Raw genomic sequence first — 23,878 nt, 5'->3', positions numbered from 1 at the left:
CCATTCAGTTAAATTGCTTTACTATAAAAAAGGAAAAAAATAGACTAAAGCAGAACGTTTCTTTTCTCACTTCGTATGAAGGCAGGATGGCTTTGATTAACAAAAATAAAGTCAAACAGGCAAGAAAATCGACATTAATATTTGATAGACCAGTGTAAGAAATGGTCCCCATTTTCTTTAGAACAAAGTTATATGTCTGTATCTCTATTTTATAATACATATATCATTTTAGAAATCCAGAGGAGGGGCCATAGAGTCGATAACTTAGCCCAGAGTGGCTAGATGATTCCCAGAATAGATCTTATTCTTTTAATTTTTATTGAATATATTGGGGTGACATTGGTTAATAAAATTATATAAGTTTCAGGTGTATAACTCTGTTAATACATTGTATTATGTGGTCACCACCCCAAGTCAAGTGTCCTTCCATCACCATTTTTTTTTCTTTATATGTATTCTGTGATTCAGGAGCATCACAGGGAAAGGAAATTAAATTTAAGGGGAGAGGGCGTTGTATACGCAAGTTCTTTAGGGAAGAATAGGGCCAGCTGCTAGAACCTGCTGGAGTGAGGGCAGGAACAAGGTAAGGAGGCTCCTGATAAAATAATACTTACCTTTAGACTCCCCTGGTTTCTAGGTAAGACCTTGAAGAGAAGAGGCGCGGCTTGTTTCATTGCTTAGCGTTTCCAGCCCCACTGGGTGCTGCGGCTCGGGGCGGGCCAGCCCGGCTGGCGGATACATGATGGGACCGTGGGCGGCCAGGTCGGTGAAGAAAGCCTGTGACGTGGAGCAGGCGGGCCTGCGTTTGAACCCAGCTCTGCTGCCCCCTTTCCCGTGAGACCTCACATGTCATTTTACCTACTGACATTATGCCTTCTCTATTGAAAAGTGGGGACACTTAACTGTTGCAATTTCAAGGAGTCAACACAAACCCACCTTTCACTGCTGAGTTCTGAACAGCCTGGGAGAGTGATGGTGATTGAATTATTAGCTTAACGACTGATCAGGGCAGCTGGAGTTACAGCTGAAATCTATGGACAAATGGCCTTCCTAAGCGCCCTGCTCTAAGTTAGTGGAAATTTCACGAGTGGGAATGCAGCTCCTCTCCAATTTTTAGGAAGCCCATCTGGGGAGAGATTGAGTTCCGAGCATGAACGCCAGCCCGAGCCTTCCCCGGGCTGCATTTTGGTGCCTGTAGTTTAACCTGCTAGATTTGATTAGGCTCTGGCTGATTTCGTTATCGAAGCACCAGAAGACGTCCAGAGAGCAACCGCACCGTTTAAAAGAGGCCGTCACATGTGAGAGTCAGGGAGAGGAGTTATTTTCACTACTTGGAAAAGTTTATAAGATTCCTGAAACCTGTGTACTTCCACCCGTCTTTGCTATTTTTATTGCCATCTGTCTGCTCTCCTATAATGATTAGCCAAAAGCTCTTAAAATGGAAAGGATCTGTGTGCATATTTTTGGTGGCAAAAAAGAAAACAGCAGTGAGGTAACTGTTCCTGCCAAGTGGGTGAGGAACCCAAGAGCGGACAGTGGGCTGTAGCGCTCTGCAGGCCGCGTCTCAGGAGCCTGTGGAGAGAGGAGAAGTGATGGAGTGGCAGGGGGACCCGGGGGCAGGGGGCATGCAGGAAGGGAACCCAGGACAGAGAAATGGCCCTGCGTCCTTACCAAGCAAGCGACCCAGGGACAGGTTTCCTGAATGTAGCCAGATGAAAATGAATGCTTGTAACAGCCAAGACATTTTCTGAATGTTTTCTAATTTAAAAACAAATCCAATAGCTCGTTTTTAGCAACTTATCTACAGATCATTTAATTTGGGTAAGATTCTTGGGTCAAGTGAATTGATTGAGGAGGAACTTAATTCATAAATCTTAGCCATCAGAAAGTGACCAGGATTTGTGAGTTGTTTGACAATACTCCCACATACATTCGTTTTTCCTAGATCTTTGGACTGCCGGTGTTTCATCTTAAGAGTGGCAATTAAGAATGGGAAAACATTGCCCTCCAGCCCCCTCAACCGTGGCTTAGAACCCACTGAAACTGGTGGGGTAAACATTTTACCCAAATATAAACCTTTTAGTGATTAAGCTAATTCACTCTTTTCAAACTGTGACATCCTGTTTATAAGATGGAAGACTTATAAAAAGTCACATTGGGCTTGAACTAACTTCTAAAATCAACATCTTGGTGAATTTAAGTGTTAAGTGAGTCACAACTATTTGGATGAAGATTTTCTGGTTTTGAAAGAGAAAGTGCTCGGAAAAAATGTCATTTTGGTTTTATTGAAATGGAAACATTTGAAAAATAGAACTCGCTAGTGAGCCTATCGTATAACAAGTTTCCACACACATTTCTTCAGTCACTTCTGTGAATCTGTAGAGCTGCAGCCCTCACGGGTCAAGTCTCAGCCATCATGAGATGCATTTAACCTCCATAATCCTTTCCAGAAATGATGCTTTTTAAAAAGCATTGCACAAGGTAAAAACATTTTCACAATATTTTGAAGGTAACATTCTTTACTTTGAAACTATTCTTAAAGCTTCTTGTCTGAAATGAAAGCCGAAGTGAACATTATTTGCCTGATAGAAAAATGGTCTCTTTTTACTCTGACCCTTTAATACTTGAAAACGTCATTGCAGGCAACTCAAAGTCTAATTTATATAGAGGAATGTTACAGTCAGAATTTTGTACTTGATTTTTTTAAAATCCTCTCCCAAGGATATGTTTTTATTGACTTTTAGAGAGAGAAGGAAGGGGAGAGAGAGAGAGAGAGAGAGAGAGAAACATCTATGTGAGAGAAATATCGATCAGTTGTCTCTCATACCGGGGATTGAACCCACAACCTGGGCATGTGCCCTCCCCTGAAATCAAACCCTTGACCCTTTGGTGCATGGGATGACACTCCAACCAACTGGACCACACTGGCCAGGGCATTATATTTGATTTTTAATGTATAGAGGCTACTTATTAGCTGTTCTTACGATTGTATGAATTGAATTTTGAGAACTGAGAACATCCATGGCCCTATTTAAACATCCCAGTCTCTTTACTATTGATCCTAAAATCGTTATCTCCTGCTCTGCCCTGTTAACAATAAATCTGTATTTAAGGATCCTACTGGGCGTCTCCACCTGTTTTGTACCTCAAGCACAATCCTGTCACGTCCCAGTTTAAATTACTTCTCTCTGTTTTCAGTCACTCTTCCTTCCCCTGTGATCCCTGTTCAGTCGCTAGCACCACGTCCCCCGTGAGGGTCTCTGGTCATTCTAGGGCCTTCCTTTCACTTATCGCACTGACCAACTGGTCGTGAACGCCTAGTGATTCTGCCTCTGAAATGCCTCTTTCTTCCATTCCAGCCCCAACTCAGGCACAACAATTTCTTGGCCTGTCTACGACGAAAGCTTCCAATGGGCTTCCCTGTCGGTCCTTCCTTTCTGCCACTAGGACTCTCTGTGCATGTGGTCAAACAGGAATGGAGGACTTAGCTGTCTGTCTGCTTTTCCCTGCTCCCCACCATGCCAGGAGCCAGTCCTTGTAGCCCGACACAACTTACTTTCTCTAGATTCTTCTCTTCCACCCGCCTACCCCCGGTGCTCATCCATATATAGCTTTAGCCACTCCTAAAAGTCCTTTGACTGTGCCACACATTTCCACCTAACCTTTTCTCTCTTTTTTTTTCTTTTTTAACATATCTTTATTGATTTCAGAGAGAGGAAAGGAGGGAGAGAGAGAGAGAGAAACATCAATGATGAGAGAGTCACTGATCGGCTGCCTAGCCCACAACCTGGGCATGTGCCCTGACGGGGAATCGAACCCCGATCTCCTGGATCCTAGGTCGATGCTCAACCGCTGAGCCACGCCCGGCCAGGCTAACCTTTTCTCTGTGTTTATTGTTGTCATGGGAGACTCTTTTTCTGTCTTACCATCCTCTCCCTTCCAGGGGGGAAAAAATCCTTCCTTCTGTGTCTTCCAAAAAGTCAGAGACCAGAGAATGGCTGTATCCACCTGCAAATCATTGTTTATGTCTCTGGCATTTGTTACCAATCTGTTGTTTTGATGGTTTTTAAACTAAGAACCACTCTCTGTGCAGGTTGGCATGGAACTGATGGGTTAGCATGTATTGATTGGTTAGTATGATTGGTTGGCAATAAGGTAAATTTACTCAGTTACATGCCTACCAAGAAAGTGGCGTCTCTGTCTTTTACTTGTCAAAACAAAGGTGGAGAGAGAACTTGGAGTAAAGTGCTAGACTTAATTATAAGACACACTGTAATAAGTAAAAAAAGAAACGTGGGACAAGAAAAAACACATTATGACCTGGAGGGTTAATGAAGTTGCCTCATTAAGAAAAACTTATTTAACTGGTTTTTGAAAAATAGAGAAGAATTACGTGGGGGCCAAGGAAGAATTCCATATGAAGGAAATAACGTGGATCGATTGACAAGAAGGTTGCTATGATTTGCAAGCCAAAACTCCCTTGGTAATTTTAGGAAATGTCTGTATTGTTGATGTTTATGATTTGGAAGTTATTTAGTTCTACTTTCTTTCTCACAGGTGGATCAGATATTGAATATCTGGACTTCTATAAGCCTGTCGTGTGGTTTTGGATCCTTGTAGGACTCGCTTACTTCGCTGCTGTCCTGAGCATGATTGGAGACTGGCTCCGGGTGATATCAAAAAAGACAAAGGAAGAGGTGAGCATAAGAAGTTTGCAAAAACACTTCTCTTTAACTAATTTAGTAAAAGTTAAAAAAAATTTATTATGTCTTTTAAATTTTTAAAATAATTTATCTATTGTTGAAAAATTACAGCTGTCCCCTTGTTCCCCCCATTGACCCCTTTTACCCCACACCCACCCCCGCCCCAGGCCTTCACCACACTATTTTCTGTGTCAATGCATTTATGCATATAAATTCTTTGGTTAATCCCCCCCCCCCCCATCCTCTCCTTCCCTCTGAGATTCCTCAGTCTGTTCCATGCTGCTTTTGATTGGAGCATTTATTCCATTTACATTTAAGGTTATTATTGATGTATAGTATTTCAATATTATTTAATTTTAAATTTTATGTTTGATGTGAATTTGTTGTACAAGGCTATCACATGAGTTGTAATTCATTCACTCACCAAATACTAAACACTTCTACGTTCCTGATGCTATCTAGGTGCTTAGGGTATTTTGTAATAGAAAAGATATAATTAAAATGTTTTTTTTTATTATTTCTTTTTCTTTTGTTTCAGTTCTTTATTTTCTCTCAAAGAAACAAAGTAAACTTTATCCTTAAAGAAAAGTACAATAGAAAATATTTATGTCAAGATATCAGTAGCATGAAAAAGTGAATGTATTATGTAATATTGAATGTAGTCAATTATTTCCTTTTTTGTTATGTCTACATAGATGTGTGCTAGTCCAGGTGTACACACACATATATGCCCAACAGCTGTATGCGTTATGGCCAGTTTCCTTATATACAGATTTCAGCTGCTCAGAAAGATATCCTTTTACCTATTTTGAACAATTATATATATAGAAATGAACATTAGAGTGTTGGCTCATGACATTTTGGAAAATTTAAATTTTAAATCTGATTTTGAAATTTTAGAGTTTGGAGATTAAATTTTGATTTCATATTTTCAGGTCCAGAAGTACTATTAATTTGAGTGTGACAGAGTAGTGTTTTATTATGAATGTTGTGGGTTTTTGCTTCTGGGTCTTAGCCAACTTTACTAATTTTTTTCAGAGAACAAGTCTATAAAACCTGCACCTGTAGAACTCATTGTCTCCCTTTAACTACACCCTTTAATTCATTATCTGCTGTTCATAGGCTAAGAGACACCAGTGCCAAAATCTTTGATTGATACAAGCACTGTTCTTTAAATATATACCCAAAAGAAATAGACTAAAATAGGAATGATAAAATTAATTTCTCTCTACAAATAATTTTATTTCAAATTCCTCAAGTCATATAATTTCTTATGAATACTGAAGGTACCTATGGTGACTAGAAGGAGTGTAAGTTATCCAGTAATTCCCTTCATGGATACTGTATATCTCAGTTGGGAAGCCACATGTTCTGTCTGTATAGCATTCATCTATACCTTAGTTGCACCATAAAACCAAAATCTTTTTATTATAAACAAATCAGCAAGACAATATGCTTGACATTCTACTTTAAGTCATGTGACAAGTTCTGCTTTGTAGAGGACCCCAGCTTATTTGCCCTAATTTTAGACAGGCTGATTGTGTGGGGGGAGGGGGGGAGGGAGGGAGGGAGAAGAGAGTAGGGAAAGAGAATTTTCAATGTACTTTTAAGGATCTTGGGATGCTAAGGAAAGAAAGAAATTGTAACTAAGAACTATTTTAGATGCCAGCTAAAAAGAGAACTTCTCAAACATCTAGCCATAAACTGGTTTTCTTTCAACTGTTTTTTTTTTAGAAACACTCACATACACTTATCTTTTAAATAAAACAGAACTGAACAGAATATATCTCTTACAGTTAGATAGTTTAAAAAAAGTATTATTTTGTGAAATATACATTACACACATATTATAAACATACTATGTATTATATACACGCATGCCTGTGTACATACTAATATTTTTGTGAATCATAGTTTAAAAGCCACTGAGGAACATATAGAACAGGGGGGAATTTTATCCTTATTACATTGGTCTATTTAATTAAATATTAAAGGAATTAAAGGAATATTTGATTACAGTTTTAAAAGCTGTATGTTAAAAGCCAGTGCTTTGGGGATAGAACTAACTGGTGCAAAGCCTGAGCACACTTCTGCGGAGTAATGAGATGACCATCTGTACTAGTGCTCCAGCTGCCATAGCGAAACACCACAGGCTGGGTGGCTTAACTCACAGACATCGATTTTCTCACAATTCAGGAGGCTGGAGGTGCCAGCAGGTTTGGTTTCTGGGAGGTCTCTCTCCTCGGCTTGCAGATGGTGCCTTCTTGCCGTGTCCTCACATGGCCTTTCCTCTGTGCACATGCATGGAGAGAGCTTGGGTGGCTTTCCACTTCTTATAAGGACACCAGTGCTATTGGATTAGAGTTCCATCCTTATGACCTCATTTAACCTTACCCACCTCCTTTAAGTCCTTACCTCCAAATACAGTCACACTGGGGGGTTAGGGCTTCAACATATGAATTTGTGGAGAATACAGTTCAGACCACAACACCATTCTTTGGAATACACTTAAATTTTTACATTAATTGGTTTGTTTTATATGCAAAACAAGTCTGTGTGCCTCCATGTGAGTGATCTTCATGATTCTGAACCAAAAGTATGTAATGTATCATTGTGTTTTCATGCAATTAAACACTGAAAAGTAGGACGCTAATGTTTTTTTCTGTTGGCTTCTCCCTAGCCTTGTGAGTAACATCCTTTCTGGTGGCTGCACCTGTAGGAAGCTCATGTGAGTCAAGGCCATGAGCAAGCTCATGTGAACCCTGCGAGCTGCAGCTGCTGCAGACAGTTGAGCCAGTTGAAATGGAACTGTCGATTTCAGCAGATGTGTGTTTTCTAATTTAAAATGCAGTTTAGGGACGTGACAAAATCAGGTCAGAAATTCAGCAGAAAATGTGAAGAAAGGAAGGGAAAGACAATTTATAATTTATTTATAGATTATTGGGACCAAATTCTTCATAAGTAAAACACTACTAGAATTTCTACAGCTCTGGAAAAAAGGTTATTAGATCATTTTCATTTTGAAATAACTCACTAATGGGCATAATTAAATAGAAACCAACAAATGCACTCTAGTTGTTATCTTTACATAGGTGAACCTGGCCATGTGACTGTTCACTCTCTATGCCTTACCTCCTAACCTAAATCACTCCAGATACTCCAACTTTTAAACACTTCCTAAGTGTTCAGAAGCAACAAAGGTATTTCTAGTTTTCAATTTTGATGTATGAAAATGCTAAATAATTTTGATAACTTGGAATCCTCCCTATTAAAAAAATGTAACTAGTACAGAATGTAAAAAATACAAAGTCATATATAGCATCAAATCTCCAGTTGAAAAGACTAAAACACATGCTTCTTTGAATGAAAAGATTTTGACAAATAATAAACTCCAACCTTACATGATTTTTTAAAAAACAAGTAATCTCATAACAAATAATATGGTTATTTATAGTTAAAAAAACAAACAATATGATATATTGCTTAAGTATAAACATTTAGCGCTAATCAGATGTGCTCTTATTTCTGTTTTTATGTTAAAATATATTCTGTTTCCAATGAAGACTAATTTTAATTAAAATATTATGTTTAGAATTAAGGAGGAGTAGCTTTTGATGAACATGCTGAAAGGAAACATGTTGGTATGGCTAATCCCTCTGACATAGTGGAAGAGGAGGTGGTTAGTTGGAACAACACAGAAGTGTCACATGTAAGTTGATGTGCATCCCTCAAGGAAAATAGTAATGACCTCAGTCATTTTTCCATGGAGAAATACGACTTTCTGTAGAAGTGTTTGTTTCATTATTTTTAAATCTCTGATGGAGAATAGGTCTATGTTCAACACTAAGAATTGATATGACTAATGATCTTTTTCTAAAGCCGTGTGCCCTCTTCTGACGAACTAATGTTTCCATTGAGAAAATAAAGATCATTTAGGTTTTCTGGGTAATACATTGATACTGATACCTGAGGCAGGTGTAATAAAAATAAGATGTGATCACAAAACTCAGAAGGTAAATTCCTAAGCAAGCAGGGCATAGTGCAGCCGTATTATGCATAACCAGTTCAGTTTACTACTGTTTATATTCCTTGAGTGGGAAAGGCCTGGATTTTTGTTCAGTTCTTGTATTGATGTAGATGTACCACAGTGTTTAGAATATTACTGTCCATTTGTGAGACAAACACCACCACAGCCCCTACCACAGCATGCTGGTGTCCTGGCACTGCAGCTGGCCACAGCGGGTGGACAGCCAAACATTATTTCTCATCCAGTAGTCGGCAGGTGTTCCTGCACATGGAGATGCTCACGTTAGGAGGTTGACCTTACATAATATTAAGAAAACTCCCTTTGCTTGGGAAGCTCTAGTGCCAAGAAACTTTGAAAGACTCTTTCCAGAACTTATATTTGGCCCCAGCACTATGAAGGAACCTGAAAATATGGAGGGCTATAGTTTTTCCCCTGCTGGTTACCTGGTGAGAGAACATTTGGTCTTTTCTGAATGTCATCAATCCCTTCAGTGACAAAGCTAGGACTTGGTGGCTCTTTATCTTGTTTGGAGATGGGCAGTTGAAGAGCAGTTGCAGCCTGGCCCCTGGAAAGGTTGCTATAAAGCACTTTATCATTGTGTTTTATGGGAGAAGTGCTTTTAATATGAAAGGCTCTAGATGCCATTTGAAATAAGGCTTTATTCTGAAAACCTTAGGGAGCCACTGAAGGATTTTAAATAAGGGGAATGAATGATCTTGTCAACAGGGAGGAAGATGGCTTAGAAACAAAGCTGGATGCAGGGAATCAGTTGGGAGAGATTATTGCTTAGAATAAAGGTCTATTACCTTATGACAAAGGCACAGAGATGAATCGGGGATTTCAAAAGTATTTAAGGGACAGAAGGAGTAGGATTTGGTAATTCATTAGCTGTGGGCAGAAAAGAGAAAGGGAGAGTGACATTTGCGATTCTAGCTTTGGGTGGTATTACAAAACACTGGAAAATGAAAGATTTGGAACATGTTTTGATTGATGGATATGTTGGCCACGCAAGTGGCTAATTTTAAGTGTAGATGATTGGGTATGCATGCCTGGAATGTCTGAAGGATGGGAGCTGGAGAGATAGTTTGGGGGCCCGGGGTGATCATGACATATATGACGATGGAAGTTGTGAGTACAGGTGAATTTACCTAATGAAGATTTGTAAAGTAAAGCCACCCAGCCTAGGCTCCCCTGTTGCTGCTTGTATGCCCTTCCTTGTTTCATTTTCCTAAGTATATTTTTGCTGCAGCCAATAAATTCTTGCTTGCTTTTCTAAAAATAAAGTAAAATAAAAATAAAAATGGAACCTGGAGTAGCACCTTCATTTAAGAGGGTGAATGGAGAGACTATAAAGGACTGTTTAGCAAAACATAGCCAAATAAGCGGATTCACAGTAAGGGTCTGTTAGAAGGTCAAAGGAGTTGGGTCTTTTTTTTTTTATTTTAATTTTATTGTTGACAGTATCACAGATGAGGTCTTGAAGAAAAGGTGGTTAAAGTAATGGATCCGAATGGCTAAAGACCGTGGAGAAGAAATGGAATTCAAGGAAAGGCCGACCCAATAACATAAAATAGAGAAATAAAGGAATTAGACTTTTCAGTGAGGTTGTGCTCCGGGGATGCCACCTCTGTAGAAAAACTTGTAAATGTTGCCCCCTGCAGTTGTGCAGTGGAGTGGGCACAGCCTAAGATACTTCTTTGGGCAGGCACATCAAGCACAATCCCAAAGGGCAGCTTTTATGGTGTAATTTTTGGAAATGGGAGCCTTTGGAGCACAAATAAAAAGCTGTGAATAGTGCCCCCTGGAGATGAGCAGCGTAGCCGCCCTGATCTGGGCTCTGTTGGGACAAGTACATGGTAAAAATAGATGGTGGGGGGTGGAGGTGGAGGGGTAAGCTGTGGAACGGCAGTGTCAAAACAGCAGGAAAGGGAGAAGTGTAGCGGCATGGAGACCAGTTAGGAGATTATCTAAGGTCCCATTTATTCCTAAATCATGCAATTATTCGTTCATTAAAAAGGTATTTACTGAGGACTATGATTAGCGCTCTGTTAGGTTCTGGGAGTAAGTCTTCACCTGTGGTAGTTTGAGGCCGATCTCTGTATTAGAAGAATGACATGGGAGATGCTTGTTGATCTTTATAGTGTTTGCTTTTACTTTTCTTTTAGAGATGGAAAAAGGAGTTTTGAATAAGAAGCCACTTAGTCTTTGATTAGTTCTTAAAATAGCCAGCTTTTACTCCCCCCCCCTTCCTTTCTTTAATCTTCAGAGAGCACATCAGACTTTGTAGTTGTGTTGCTTTGATTTCTAACATGTTTGAGAGAGGGAGAATTACTATTTAGTTCCAGTTTTTCCTTGGTATTAATGTTTTTGTTGTTCTCTTGTTGAGATACTAAAGTAATTACGAGTGACTCTTTGGAGTTGGACTATGGGCACAGTATACAGTGATCATAAGGCTTCACAGGTTTCTATTTTAATGCATATAACTCTTTTTTGGCCAACAGGTAAGAATAAAATAAAATAGAGGCGAGCAGTAACACAGTGGGCCATTAAAAGTAAGGCACATATAAAGAGTCTGTTTTCTACTCTGGGGAACAGATCAGAGCAGTCAGACTTTGAGGTTCATCTAGTGGCCTGCATTTGCTTCTGCCTGGTCAGGCCAACGAGAAGGCTCCTTCTCTTTCCAGTCCCAGACTCTGCTCAGCAGGTTATTACTTGTTTAGTAAGTAGGCAATTGGAAAGGAGACTACAAATGAAAGAACAAATAATAATATAACACTTAAATTATGCTTTGAGGCAACAGTGACTCTCACATGTAAGTGCATGTCTTAATGTCCAAGTGAATTTTATGAGCAGTCATTTCTGTAGAGCCAAGACCCCAGGTTAGTCTTTGTGTAGTTCCAGTATTATGTTGCATATGAACCATTGAGGGTCAAATGTTAGGCAGGTCAAAATATATGCCAAAAATAAGATTTGAGAGTGGTAAAATGGAAATACTTTTCTTTTGGAATATACTTTATTTCCTTTTAAAATATTAAATGAGATAATGATATAAAGTCCACAGCTGTCAAATAATAATTGCTAATAATTGCTAATAATTGCTAATAATTGTCAAATAATAATTGCACAGGGAGGTAAGTAAGGTGATTTGCTTAAGTTTTCACAGCTAGTAAATCGGTGATCATCCCAGATGGCTTGACTCCTTGGCCCAGCCTTCTCGCCTTATTGCTGTGCTGCCTGCCAAGGGCTCAGGAAGCTGGTCATGTGTGGTTGTTATTGTCATTCTTTTCTTCTTTCTATTTTATATATAAGTAATACCAATGCATTAGAAGTAAGTGCCTGAATCCCACCCATCTGTTACTATACAGCTACAAAGAAGAGCTTTGTGAATATAGTTTCGTCACTAATTGTGTTACCATATACATCAGTGAATCTTAAAACCTAAAGTTTTAACATTCTTTCAAATGAATAGAAATGATTTCTGAAAATGCATGGGCTTTGAAGCCCGTAGAAATAAGATGTATTTCTGTATTAATTATTTACTAGCTCTGCAAACTTCACCAAAATATTTCATCTTTCTGAGTCTCAATTTTCCTATGAAATGAGATCGAACCTCCCTTATGAGGCTATGTGGAGATTCAGTGGGTAGAGCGTGGGATGCGTTAAGTGCTTACTAAAGGCTTGTTTTTTTCTTCATGGGTTTCGGAAGAAATTAGTATCAAATATTGTCCTTAATCAGACAACCCTGTAAAGTTCTAAGATTCTCATCGCTCTATCATCATATATTGTTCTGTACAAGCATCAAATGCTGTGAGTGCTTACATGTCTGACATCTTATCTGGTTGAAATTATAAGGAAATGTAAACAAAAAGTTAAACAATAAAACATTAGGGTACGTACGTTATTGCTGAAAGTTCATCGCAAACCCAGAGGGTCCAGCATGGCCTACGCATAGGAATTTTAAATATGTTGGATATTTGGTGGGCTTGAAAACTAGTTTCTACATTAAGTGTTTCTTAAATCTACCCATTACTATTATCTTAATTCTTTTCTTGAATTAGAGCCACAGATTTCCTGGTGTCCTGATGTGACTGAGGTAGAGTCCAGTTGTATTTTCCTTTTATGAAGCCAAGAAATACACATGCGGGAAGATTCCATTTTTTTATTTTTTTTTAGATTTTAGGTTGAACCCTCACTATTTATAAATTGTATCTTCTTTTTGCTTCAAGTATTTCACAGACTGCAATATCTAGTAATGGCCATTCAGAGTCATTTTTTCTATTCATTTGTTCATAATAGGAAAGTAAGTTAATAGTTTTTGCCTCAAAGCACTTTTCAAGTAATTTCATTTTCTCTAGCTAGAGAGCACATTATAGGGAGTTAATGCATCAAGATATAATGTTATCTTTCTCTTTTGACTGTTTTGAGACTGTCATCTGTTCTGAGAATTTGTGTTAGAAAAAGCAGCCACTCTGAACTTTGCTTTTAAAATTGTTTTTGGACTTTCTGCATCAAGCCGAACTATTGTGCTTGCTTATATCCAGAGCTAAAATCAATCACATTTTACAAAAAAATAAAGCCTGTGTTTGATGAGAACACAAGAAAGGGTGTTTACAAAGATGGGTCAACAAAATGAATTTGTTTTTAGTTCCTCTTCATAGAGGGTTATTTCTAAAAGAATATTAGTTTGTTTGTGGTTGGTTAGAGCTGAGAGTAGGAGGGAAATATTGACATTTAACCAGGGATTATTGGATCATCTTTTACAACAAAGTACAGTGATTTCTTTAGTGTGCAGTGGATGGCACCCGGTCTGTAATAAGGGAATTTAGTTCTTTCTGCCTTAAACTGATTTGAACCAAAGAACAGCTTCCAATTAATAATACATGTGTGTGTGTGTGTATGTGAATATATGGACACACACACACACACGCACAGATATAAAATCTCCTCTCTTCAGGACAAAGAAGAACCCCTGCTCTCCCTCGTGAACTATTTCCATGTCTCTCGCCTTCCAGACACACGTGCACATTGCATGTCTTCTTTCTCTGGTGGTTGGTGAGCCATCCGAACAGTTCTGGCCAATGAATGCGGGTAGAGTGAAGGGGGAAGATAGGAAGGAGATTGAACTTGAGCCCCTCAAGAGCTTCCTTGCCTCTGGCCCAGTGACCATAGGAGATCAGGGTGCCTGGGTCCCTGAGTGACTGCAATGAGCAGAGCTGAGATACTCCTTTTAGTGAGGCTATTTTTATGCCATCTAGTGTTTGTATATATGTGCATATATATTCATCTTTATACATAAATATATTAATGTATATAAATATATACATACATATTCATCTTTATTCCTATCTGTGCCATTTCTACCACACTTTGAGAGCCTGTTGGACAGATTTAGCCTAAATATAAGTTTGGTTTAGGGACTAGTGTTTTGTGTTCAATACATGTTTCTGAATGAGCAATAAAGACCGAGAGGACACATATATAAGCAGGGCAGGATAAAAACTGATTTCCTGTTTTGAAGCCACGTGAATTGCAACATGAAAACTTTGTCATAAATGTGAGTTGACCACAAGGCAGTAAGTATAGTCTAAGCTTGACATTAGAAGAAATAAGAGTTTTGCTGAGCAGTGTTTCTGATACGCACGTTGGGGACTGTTTATGCCTCTTGCAAAAGGTGCATGGCTCGGGTGGCTTCATTGCAGCATTGATTGGCTTGTTCATCAAACATGTTTTGATTGTGATGGTGTGTCAGGCACTAGGTATTGGGAATAAAGGTAGAAAAACAGTCACTGCATTTGCCCTCGAGGAGAAATTTATAGGCAGTGGGGATATAGAAACATGTACTAATAATTACTACAGGATAGATACCATGATAGAGCTATAAAGAAGGTACATTTTGAGCCTTGATACACTGAAAGGGAATTACTAAATCTAATTGGGTGACCTGGGGGAAACTGCGTAGAGAAGGCGACATCCCTGACTTTCTTTCCCATTTTACATTTAATCCAATGGCATTGATCTGAGAAAAATACCCATTCTTATAGTATTGATCTGCAGATGTATCCAGAATCCAATTGCTTCTCTCTTATTCATCATCTCTTTCTGTGCAACCGTTAGTTTCCACCCAGATTATTCAAAAGCCTCCTAACTGGTCCCCTGCTGCCCCCTTTGTTCTATATAAAGTCTTATCTCAACCAAGATGCCAGAATAATCCTCTGAAACAAGTCCTATCATACAATTTCTCTGCATAGAAGCTTCCTGATAACCTCCCATTGTTCGCAGAGTAAAAGTTAAAGTCTTTAAAATAGCATTCAAGGTTCTATATGATCTAGCCCCCATTACCCTAGCCTCTTCTCTTACTATTCTTGTCCCTGCTCCCCCAGCCTCACTACCCTTCCGACCCCTCAGTGTTCCTCCTGCACCAGGCACGCCCCTGCCTCAGTGCCTTTGCACTGACTGTTCCTCCCATTGGGAATGTTCTTTTCCTGGATACCTACCTAGCTCACTTCCTAATATCTCCAGATCTTTTTTTTTTTAAACTTTAATTTTTTATAAGTTTTAATATTTTTAAATACATGTTAATTTCAGGTATACAACAACATAATTTGATATTTGTATATATTGTGAAATGATCGCCACAATAACTCTAGTTTACATCTGTCACCATACATACATAGTTAACAAAATTTTTTCTTGTGATGAGTACTTTTAAGATCTACTCTCTTAGGAAGCTTAAATGTGCAATAAATTTTTAATTAACTATAGTTTCCATGCTGTACAGTACGTCCCAGGACTTACCGATTTTATAACTGCAGGTTTGTACCTTTTGACTCCCTTTTCCCCTTGTTTTGCTCCCCTGCCCCACCTCTGGGAATCATCAGTCTGTTCCCAGTATCTATGAGCTTCTCCCCCCCGCCCCCCAGGATTCCACATATAAATGAGATCATATAGTATTTGTCTTTCTCTGTCTGACTTATTTCACTTAGCACAATGCCCTCAAGGCCCACCCCTCTTGTGTGATGCTTATGTTTGACTGGAATGAAAGTTTTCCTGGCTTTGGGATGTTACGTAGTTTAAAGCCTATCAAAAATGAAAATGTATTAGATAGTTTTATATCCAAGAGAGACAAAGGTTTTCTCATGCTACGTACAACCAGTGGGAAAGCTCACGGGCTTCAAGCAGTCCTTTTCATGCAGTGGGAAGGTGATACCATCACCAATGGTTTGGTGAAGAAGACTGATGAAAACTGACCAAGTCAGAGCACTCTTCTTATTTTAAATAAGCAGAGTCAACCTTACCAAAAAGTTCTAATTTTATAAGCATCGTAGGTATGAAATTATTAGAAATGATGGTTCTTGTTATATAGTAATATGCTAAAGCTGAATCTCATAAAGCAGCACTTCCTTAACATAAATAGAGGAAGTGTTAGAAATACAACTTGAAGTTGCCTCTAGGACCCTCACCTTACCAAATAAACTGTAGGTTCTCTTGATTAGAAGTTACTTAAGTAGAAAGCACATAACTTAAAAATGGTGCTGCAAAAGTTCTTGGGAAATGTGAGTTCTAGAATTTAATATTTGAAAAATATCCTATGTTTAACCCATTTCTCCTGTTGTCTACTTGTGAATCTTTGCAAGCTTCCCTCACTTAACACTTCTAGTTGAGCCAGAAACAACTTCAGATATATATAACCTATCATTGCCTCTTTGAACCTGTTCACTATTAAAAATACGTTGCATTTGTCCACATTTGTCATCCATGAATAGTATGATATTCTCGTATTTTCTAAAGCTCTCAGGTGGCTAGGTATTTTGTCCCACAAAGAAATTATGTCTGCGGCTTGTCCCCTATTGGACAATCTAGCAGTTTGAAGAGATTTTTAAACCAGAGAAAAATGAGTTGGTTAATTGGCTGTTTTTTCCGTGGAATTTTCCACCTTCCATTATTCAAAATGTACAAGCAACCAACATTGACATCTGAAGGAAAAGAAAATAAGGAGGCTGGTGGGGGGTACCTTGGGGATAGTTAAAGCCTTTGAGAGTCTTGTCATGAGCCCTGAAGGTGTTATGATCAGACCTGGGCAGAGGTTCCACTTCACGCCCCACTCCGGGCACTGGTTTAATATGACCAGTAATGAAGCTGGGTTTGCAGCTGGGTTTTCTGGGTTTGCAGCTGAGTTTGCAGAAATAATAAGTAACTCTGGAAAGATGCCTGGAGAGGTATTTGGACTTGTCATTGCTTCTCCCTGCCTTTTCTCACCTTCCTGAATATTCCTTACTGCTTCAGTACTCAGTGCTAACAGGCTTCAAAAAATAACCAGACCAAGGTATAATAGAAACCCAGTATAGCACAGCTGTCTGTTAACTATATGCAGACAAAAATAGGCCAAATTGTGTTCTCTGAAGCATCTAGTGATACCCTAAGGGCCGTGTGAGAAACTCAGCCCTCCCGAGGAGACTAGCAGAGGAAGGGAAGGGGTTCCATTCCGTCGGACCTGTTTCTGATGGAGTGCTTGAGTGTTTGTGTCGCCTGAGCAGATGCTCTGCACAGCTCCGACTGCCACAGGTGAGCGTGGAGCATGTGTGCCCGTCACGCCGCCTTTCCACACGCTGGCAGAAGCATTTGTTGAGGGAATGTTAAAATACAGCTCTTTGCCTTTGCTGTCACAATGGGGGCTCCCTATGTCTTATGCTTACATTTAGAGAGTTGTTTTTCCCTAAATTCTAAATCTGTAAGCCATCGGTGGGCAGAGGCAGGAGACAGGTGCAGGGCATGTCTGAGCCCCCTTGTATGACACCCAGGGTGCACCCGGGGTAAGCCCCCGCGCCCTTCCAGGCTGACAGCTGGCCTGCCCTGCTGTCACTTTTTCGTGGTACTTCCACGTCCCCTCTTTTCTTTGCTGTATTTCCTCCTGTCTCTGCGGCACCTCTGCCGTTTGGTGACGTTACTGGAAGTGCAGGGGCACGCTGGTAAGATAGGGCGGGCCCCATTTCTGTAGAGCCGATGGGCAGAGCTCTCCTGGGCCTGGCAGAGGTGCCATGGTCACGTGCTTCGTGTGCGGGGACACGTGGCGTGCGGTGTTGGACCCTCTCTGCTGCTTGGACTTGTTGAATCGAGTGGGGGGAAATATTTGGTTTTGCATTATTTTCAAAAAATATGTGATCCCTTTTGCTTTTTCTTTCCTGAAAGTTTTTTTTTACACATTTATAAAAGAATAAAAGCGTGATTCTGTGTGGTTCGATTTAAAGATGGCACAAACGCCCTGGTCAGGTGGCTCAGTTGGTTGGTGCATCGTACGCCAGGAGGTTGTGGGTTCGATTCCCGGTCAGGGCACATACCTAGGCTGTGGGTTGGACCTCCAGTCAGGGTGCTTACCAGAGGCAACAGATTGATGTTTCTCTCTCTCTCCCTTTCCCTCTCTCTAAAAGAAAAGCAACAATAAAAACATAACTTTGGGTGTGGATTAATAAACAAATAAATAAATAAAAATAAAAATAAAGATGGTGCAACAGAAAGGCATCCTATGGACCAGGCTGTCCAATAGAAATATGATGCAAAACACAAATGCAAGCCACATATGTAACTTTAATTTTTCTTATTAGCCTCATTAAAAAAAGAAAAGAAATAGATGAAATTAATTTTAATAACATACTTTACTTAATCCCATCTATCTAAACTACTGTCATTCTAAGTAATATAAAATTTATGATTGAATATTTTGCATTCTGTTTTTGTAATAAAATGTGAATATCTGGTATGTATTTTACACTTATAAAACATCTCAAATCAGGGACTGGCCACATTTGAAGTCTCCAATTAGCCAGAATGGCAGTGGCCACTGAAGTGGCCAGCACAGCTATAGACTAATATGATAATACGGATTATAGTATATTATAGAATGTAGATGAAGGATCTTTGGCAGTAAGTGGGGAGAGATTAATCAAGGAACTTGTATGCCTATATGCATAACCCATGGACACAGACAATAGTGTGGAGAAGGCCTGGGTGGGGGTGGGGAGCGGATGCAGGGTGGAGGGATCAATGGGACAAAGGGGGGGATACCTGTAATACCTTCAACAATAAAGATAAATTTTAAAAATAAATAAAACAAAACAAAAAAAACAAAGCTGCTGCTTCTGTGCTAATGCCATAGATTGTGTTTTTCCTCTTGGAATTTTATTGTCCTTAATTAATACTATTTCAAAGAGTTAGAAAGGAGACCCGTACAAGCTAATTGCAGAGGCAGTGAAATAAATGTGTAAGTTCGCATTACTTCCTCCTTCCCCATCTGAAGCAGCTCTTAGAGAATATCTTTGCTCCTTATATTGCTGTTGTTCCTTCCTGCATTTCATTGTTGTCAAAGAGCACAGCTATACGTGGATCTTCAATTATTTCAGAGGCTTTCTGTAAACGTCGACCCCCCACACCCATGCAGTTCTACATGGGAGAGTTAACTGTGAGAGAACCTTCAGGAAGCAATTTCCCCTTTGAAAAAGAAGTTGGAAATATAATTTTCCTGGATCTGCTTAGACCGTATTGCATATTTTCTCCCACAGTCCATTTGCAGAGTTGAAATACGATAAAGATATTTTTAAACCGATAGAGCATATATTCAGAGCTAGAAAATAACGTTATCTGAAAATAATGGCAACAAAGAACAGCAAAGTCAAGGCCAGTTCTTTTCTCGCACCCTTAGTAGTCACGTCTCACCTTTCTCTTCTCACTCCTGAACTCTCCAGCTGCTCATCTGTAACTTGTCCTGACACCCATGCTGGGCATGCACCTGCTCAGAGGCTGGTTTAGCCTTAGGTGCCGAAATGACTTTTTCCTTTGACTTTCATAGAATAAAAGAATATATATCGGGCACCGCTTGCAATGGAATTCCCAATGTGCTTACATTTCATGAATAAAAACTGGACTTAATGGCTTTAAATTAGAAAACAATCACCTTTAGTTTACCTTATTGAATTCGATTTTTATGCATTAATGTGTGTGATTTAAATATTATTATAAATTTAGGGTAAATAGCTTAAAAGAAAAAGCAGTTAATTTTATTCACTGTAAAGTTACTTTGTAAAATTAACACATTTTGTGGGGAGGTGCTTGGAGATTTTTATGGATGTTCCTTTCCCCCTTGAACTCTCTATTATTTATTTATTTACATCAGTATGGACTCATGGGTTTCGGATGTAATCTATGGGTTATAATCTGTTAAAATCATCATTTATATTGATCTTCAAGTTGCCCCAGTCTTGGCCAGTGGGAGAAACTTCAAGCTGTCTTTTGGGTCTTTTGGTATATCCCCATAATTTGGAAGGGGGCAGTTTTTTTACTTTCTGGCACAAGAAGAGGTTCTGGGTTCAACCTAAACAATTTCTCTGTCCCTCCCTGGAATCATTCATTTCTCCAAGGAGCCGTGATTTCTTTCAGTGGATGATGGTATTTAGTAATGAAGATACGGGCCCTGGTTGCTAATGGGGCTGTCCCTGCCCCCTAGTACTCCAAGTAAACAGAGCTAAGGAATATATTTTATATTCGTGCACATACATATTCCCATCTATATTTATTTTATATCTAAATACCTTGAAAGTCATGAGTTCATATCCATATCCCTAATTCCAGTCTAGCATATGAATGAGTTCCTTTTAGTTTTCTGCATCTATATTTATAATTCCTTTCCCTTATAGTAATTGCTGTTCTCATTATATATATATTTTTTAGTCTCCTTGTATGTAGCCTGGCTGGAATTGTCACTTCTGCCACCACCCCCACCCTGTAGAGATGCCCTCCCCACCATGCTTGGTCCCCAGAGCTGTATGCTGGGCCTCCCTTGGGAGGGTCGCCCTCTTTCCTTTTCTCAGGCTGATCCCCGACCCTGGGCTGCCACCCTCGCGTGGAGTCCCCTCGTGGCCCTCTGTAGCTCTGGCACTACAGCCCTCCCCCAGCCCCGCTGCCCTGCCTCCCTTGTTCTGCTTCCCCCTGACTGCCTTGGGGCTGACTTGTTTAGGAAGGAAAATGGAAAAGGAAAGGAAAGGAAACAAAACTATTTTTTTAGTGGCCAGGTCTTGTATTTCTATAGCGAACATAAAATGCCCTTTTGTTATAGGTAAACTACTGTTAAATCTAGGTTTCCTGAATAAGTTTGGAAACATCATTAAATGTTTGGATTTTATTAAATATATAACGAATATATTTTGTGGAGAATGTTCTAAGGTGTCAGCCGACCCCTTCCTTCAGCTGTTACTTTTGACTTGGGGTATTTCTCATAACTATACTCCTTTAAGAACTTAAACAATACATGATTCCCCCTCGCAGCCCACCCCCAATCATAGAGTTTCCATTGTGCTGACAAGCAAATACCTAGTTACTATAACTCAGTCAATAAGAGTATGTGGAATTTCAGAAAAAGCACATAAATTATTTTATATTGTTTTATGAATTTTAATATCCCCACCTTTACAGTACAGTTAGCTGTTATGTAAGTTAGATGAGCTCCATCAAATGGATTGTTAAAGTAACCCCAATACCCAACCAGGGGGGAGAATTTCGAGGATGTTCAGTGACACAGTGACAATGTGTTACTACAATGACAAAAGTTAAGAAGCTGAGTTTATTCTCCAAGTGAATGTTTGATATTGCAGCCCCACTTCATCATTATGTGTATATACATGATATATAATACTTTCAAATTTTTAGAAGATATTATTTAAAATCATGGTATTAATATTAGTATTATTCCTTTTCTTGACATCATTTTTTAGTAAAACTATTGGGCTTAATCTTTATACAGTTATGCTAATATGTATGGCATTAAGAAGCAGAGAAATTGCTAACTAAAAAAAGCAGTTTAGATTAAAGAGACCTTATGAATATTACATATTCCTGAAAACCAAAGTAAAACATCATGTACTGTTCTGTCAAGACAATGTGGCACTTAGTAATTATTTTAGTGTGTTTTTTTTTAACCTGATCAGTAAAGAGAATCATTTGGATTGTTCTTTTTAACAGTACAGTTCAACAGTACAATGAACTGTCAATACTTCAGAAAATGAATTAATGGTAATTACCAGGAATTATAGTCTAGGCAGCCGCTAAAAGTAGAATGCAAAGTAGGCTTCAAATTATTTTTACACATTGTTTTCAACTTATGGCCTGCTTTTAATAATCAACTTTCCTCAGGTCGTTAAGGTATAGAAGCATCTGAGAAAAGTAAATGAATATTCCACTGTCAGAGGGGCAGGAGGCAGCGTTGGTCAAAGGCGAGGAAATCCTCCTCAGTTTTATTTCTGGTGAAGAAAATTACTAAGTGGCCATGAAATCCCAAAGGCTCAGCTTTGCTTCAGATTCTCTTGAAAATGTCCCCGAGGGAAAAGACTGAGTTATTCTGCCCAAATCAAAAACAGTGATGAGATCTGCGCAGAAATAGAGTATTTTCTTAAAGAGAAGTTGAAGCTCTTCCAAGTATTATGCAAGCACAGCAGCCTCCTGCTCCCCCCTTATCCACGGGGATGTCCTCAGACCCCCAGTGGATTCCTATATATTCTGCTTTTTCCTGTATGTACATACCTATGGTATAGTTTAAACTATTCATGTGCTCTGGAGCCATTATTAAGTAAAATAAGGGTTATTTGAACACAGGCACTGTGTTACCACGACATCTGATAACCGAGACGGCTGCTAAGTGCCTAATGGGTGAGAAGCATCTCTAGCGTGGACCAAAGGGATGATTCACGCCCCCCTTGGGCTAGCGGGAGTTTTCACTGCACTACTCAGAATGGTGCCCAATTTTGTATTTGTGAGTTTTTTCTTTCTGGAGTTTTCCACTTAATATTTTCAGACCACGGTTAACTGGAAAACTGGAACCAAGGAAATTGAAACCGCAGATAAGCGGGGACTACTGTGCTTGAGTTGACTTGGTAATGGGAAGAACTTTACCCATTGGTCATGGGAAGAACTTTTAGAAAGTTTCAGAGTTTCAGAAAGAATTCCTCATCCAGTTATGACTGCATGAAAGGGACTGGCTTACCTGTAGCAAGTGATGATTATTCGTAGTTAATGGAGAATTACATGAGAAGGGAAATTAAAGCCAGTTAGAGTAGGAAATACAGATAAGGCTGGGTAAGATCTATAAGGAGAAAATGACTATTAAAGATTGTAGGACTGCCCCCAAAATGGCCTTGGACATGAAGTGAGAATGGGAAGGGAGTGATTCAGGGGAATGATGGGTGAAGGGGCTTTGAGAGAAAGAAAATTAGAATCGCTATCTTGCCACGGAGAATAGGCAGAGTTGCTGTTGCCAGATTTCCAAATCAGACCACAAATTTGCACTGTTAGGTAGCTGCCTGCAAACAATTGGGAAAATGTTGCTGGGATTGTCATCTTTGGCAACAGACAATTTAGAATATTAGCAAATTGTGATTATTACTCATCTGTTAATGATCAAAAGAAAAACTTCAAGTGAGAATTATTCTAAATTTGAGGGATTTCACACTTATCTAGATAAATTAGGTAGCAGATTTAAGATGGTATAATATTCAAACTCTTGGTGGGTGTTTGCTGGATTTTGTAGAAAACAGGACACGTGTGACGACATGGTTTAAAATTGTACAGCCTCTTACATATTAGCCGATGCTCAACTGCTTAGCCACGCTTAGCTGGGCAAGTTGTATTTTTTCACATATGCCTTCAACATGCTCAAAGCACCTCATGACTTAAAAGTCTGCATAACTCAGGGTTTAGGCAATCCATCGCATTTCTGGTGAGACATGCAAAGAATCTCAGGCCATGCTGCCACTGGATTCTTAGAACCTGTGAATTATATTCCAGGGGGAAGCGTCCCATTTTTTTCAGTTCTGTATCTGGCACTCTCCTTTAAGCTCTTAAGGTACCCTTGGCAAGCCATATCATCATCACCAACCTCATCATCATAATTAGTAACTGTATAGTCCTTTACATGTTAAGAATACATACTCATTGCTTTTTTGTCCTGTGAAATAGATTATTATATTCCTTATTTTATAGATAAGAAGTGGGAAGCTCAAAAAAGGTGCAGTTGCTTGCCTGTGGTCCCCTAGAATGGGAATGCTAGAGCTAGAGCTAGAGGCTCTCATCCCTCCTGCCACTTCTGCTGACACCCCCCCCCCCCCCCCGT

At 39.3% G+C, this 23,878-nt stretch overlaps 1 protein-coding gene across 2 annotated transcripts in view; it reads left to right on the top strand.

The window, feature by feature from the left end:
• Positions 1 to 23,878, top strand: part of KCNK2 (potassium two pore domain channel subfamily K member 2) — a 137,853-nt gene that overhangs the window by 107,955 nt on the left and 6,020 nt on the right. For both annotated transcript variants that reach the window (XM_081121589.1, XM_081121588.1), the window contains exon 6: positions 4,558 to 4,697. In XM_081121589.1, coding sequence (XP_080977715.1) covers positions 4,558 to 4,697 — 140 coding nt within the window. The remainder of the gene's footprint in view (positions 1 to 4,557; positions 4,698 to 23,878) is intronic.

Source organism: Miniopterus schreibersii (assembly GCF_964146895.1).
Source record: "Miniopterus schreibersii genome assembly, chromosome: 19".
Lineage (NCBI taxonomy): Eukaryota > Metazoa > Chordata > Mammalia > Chiroptera > Miniopteridae > Miniopterus > Miniopterus schreibersii.
The sequence above is the reverse complement of the archived record's forward strand: the minus strand, read 5'-3'. Positions and strand labels throughout refer to the sequence as shown.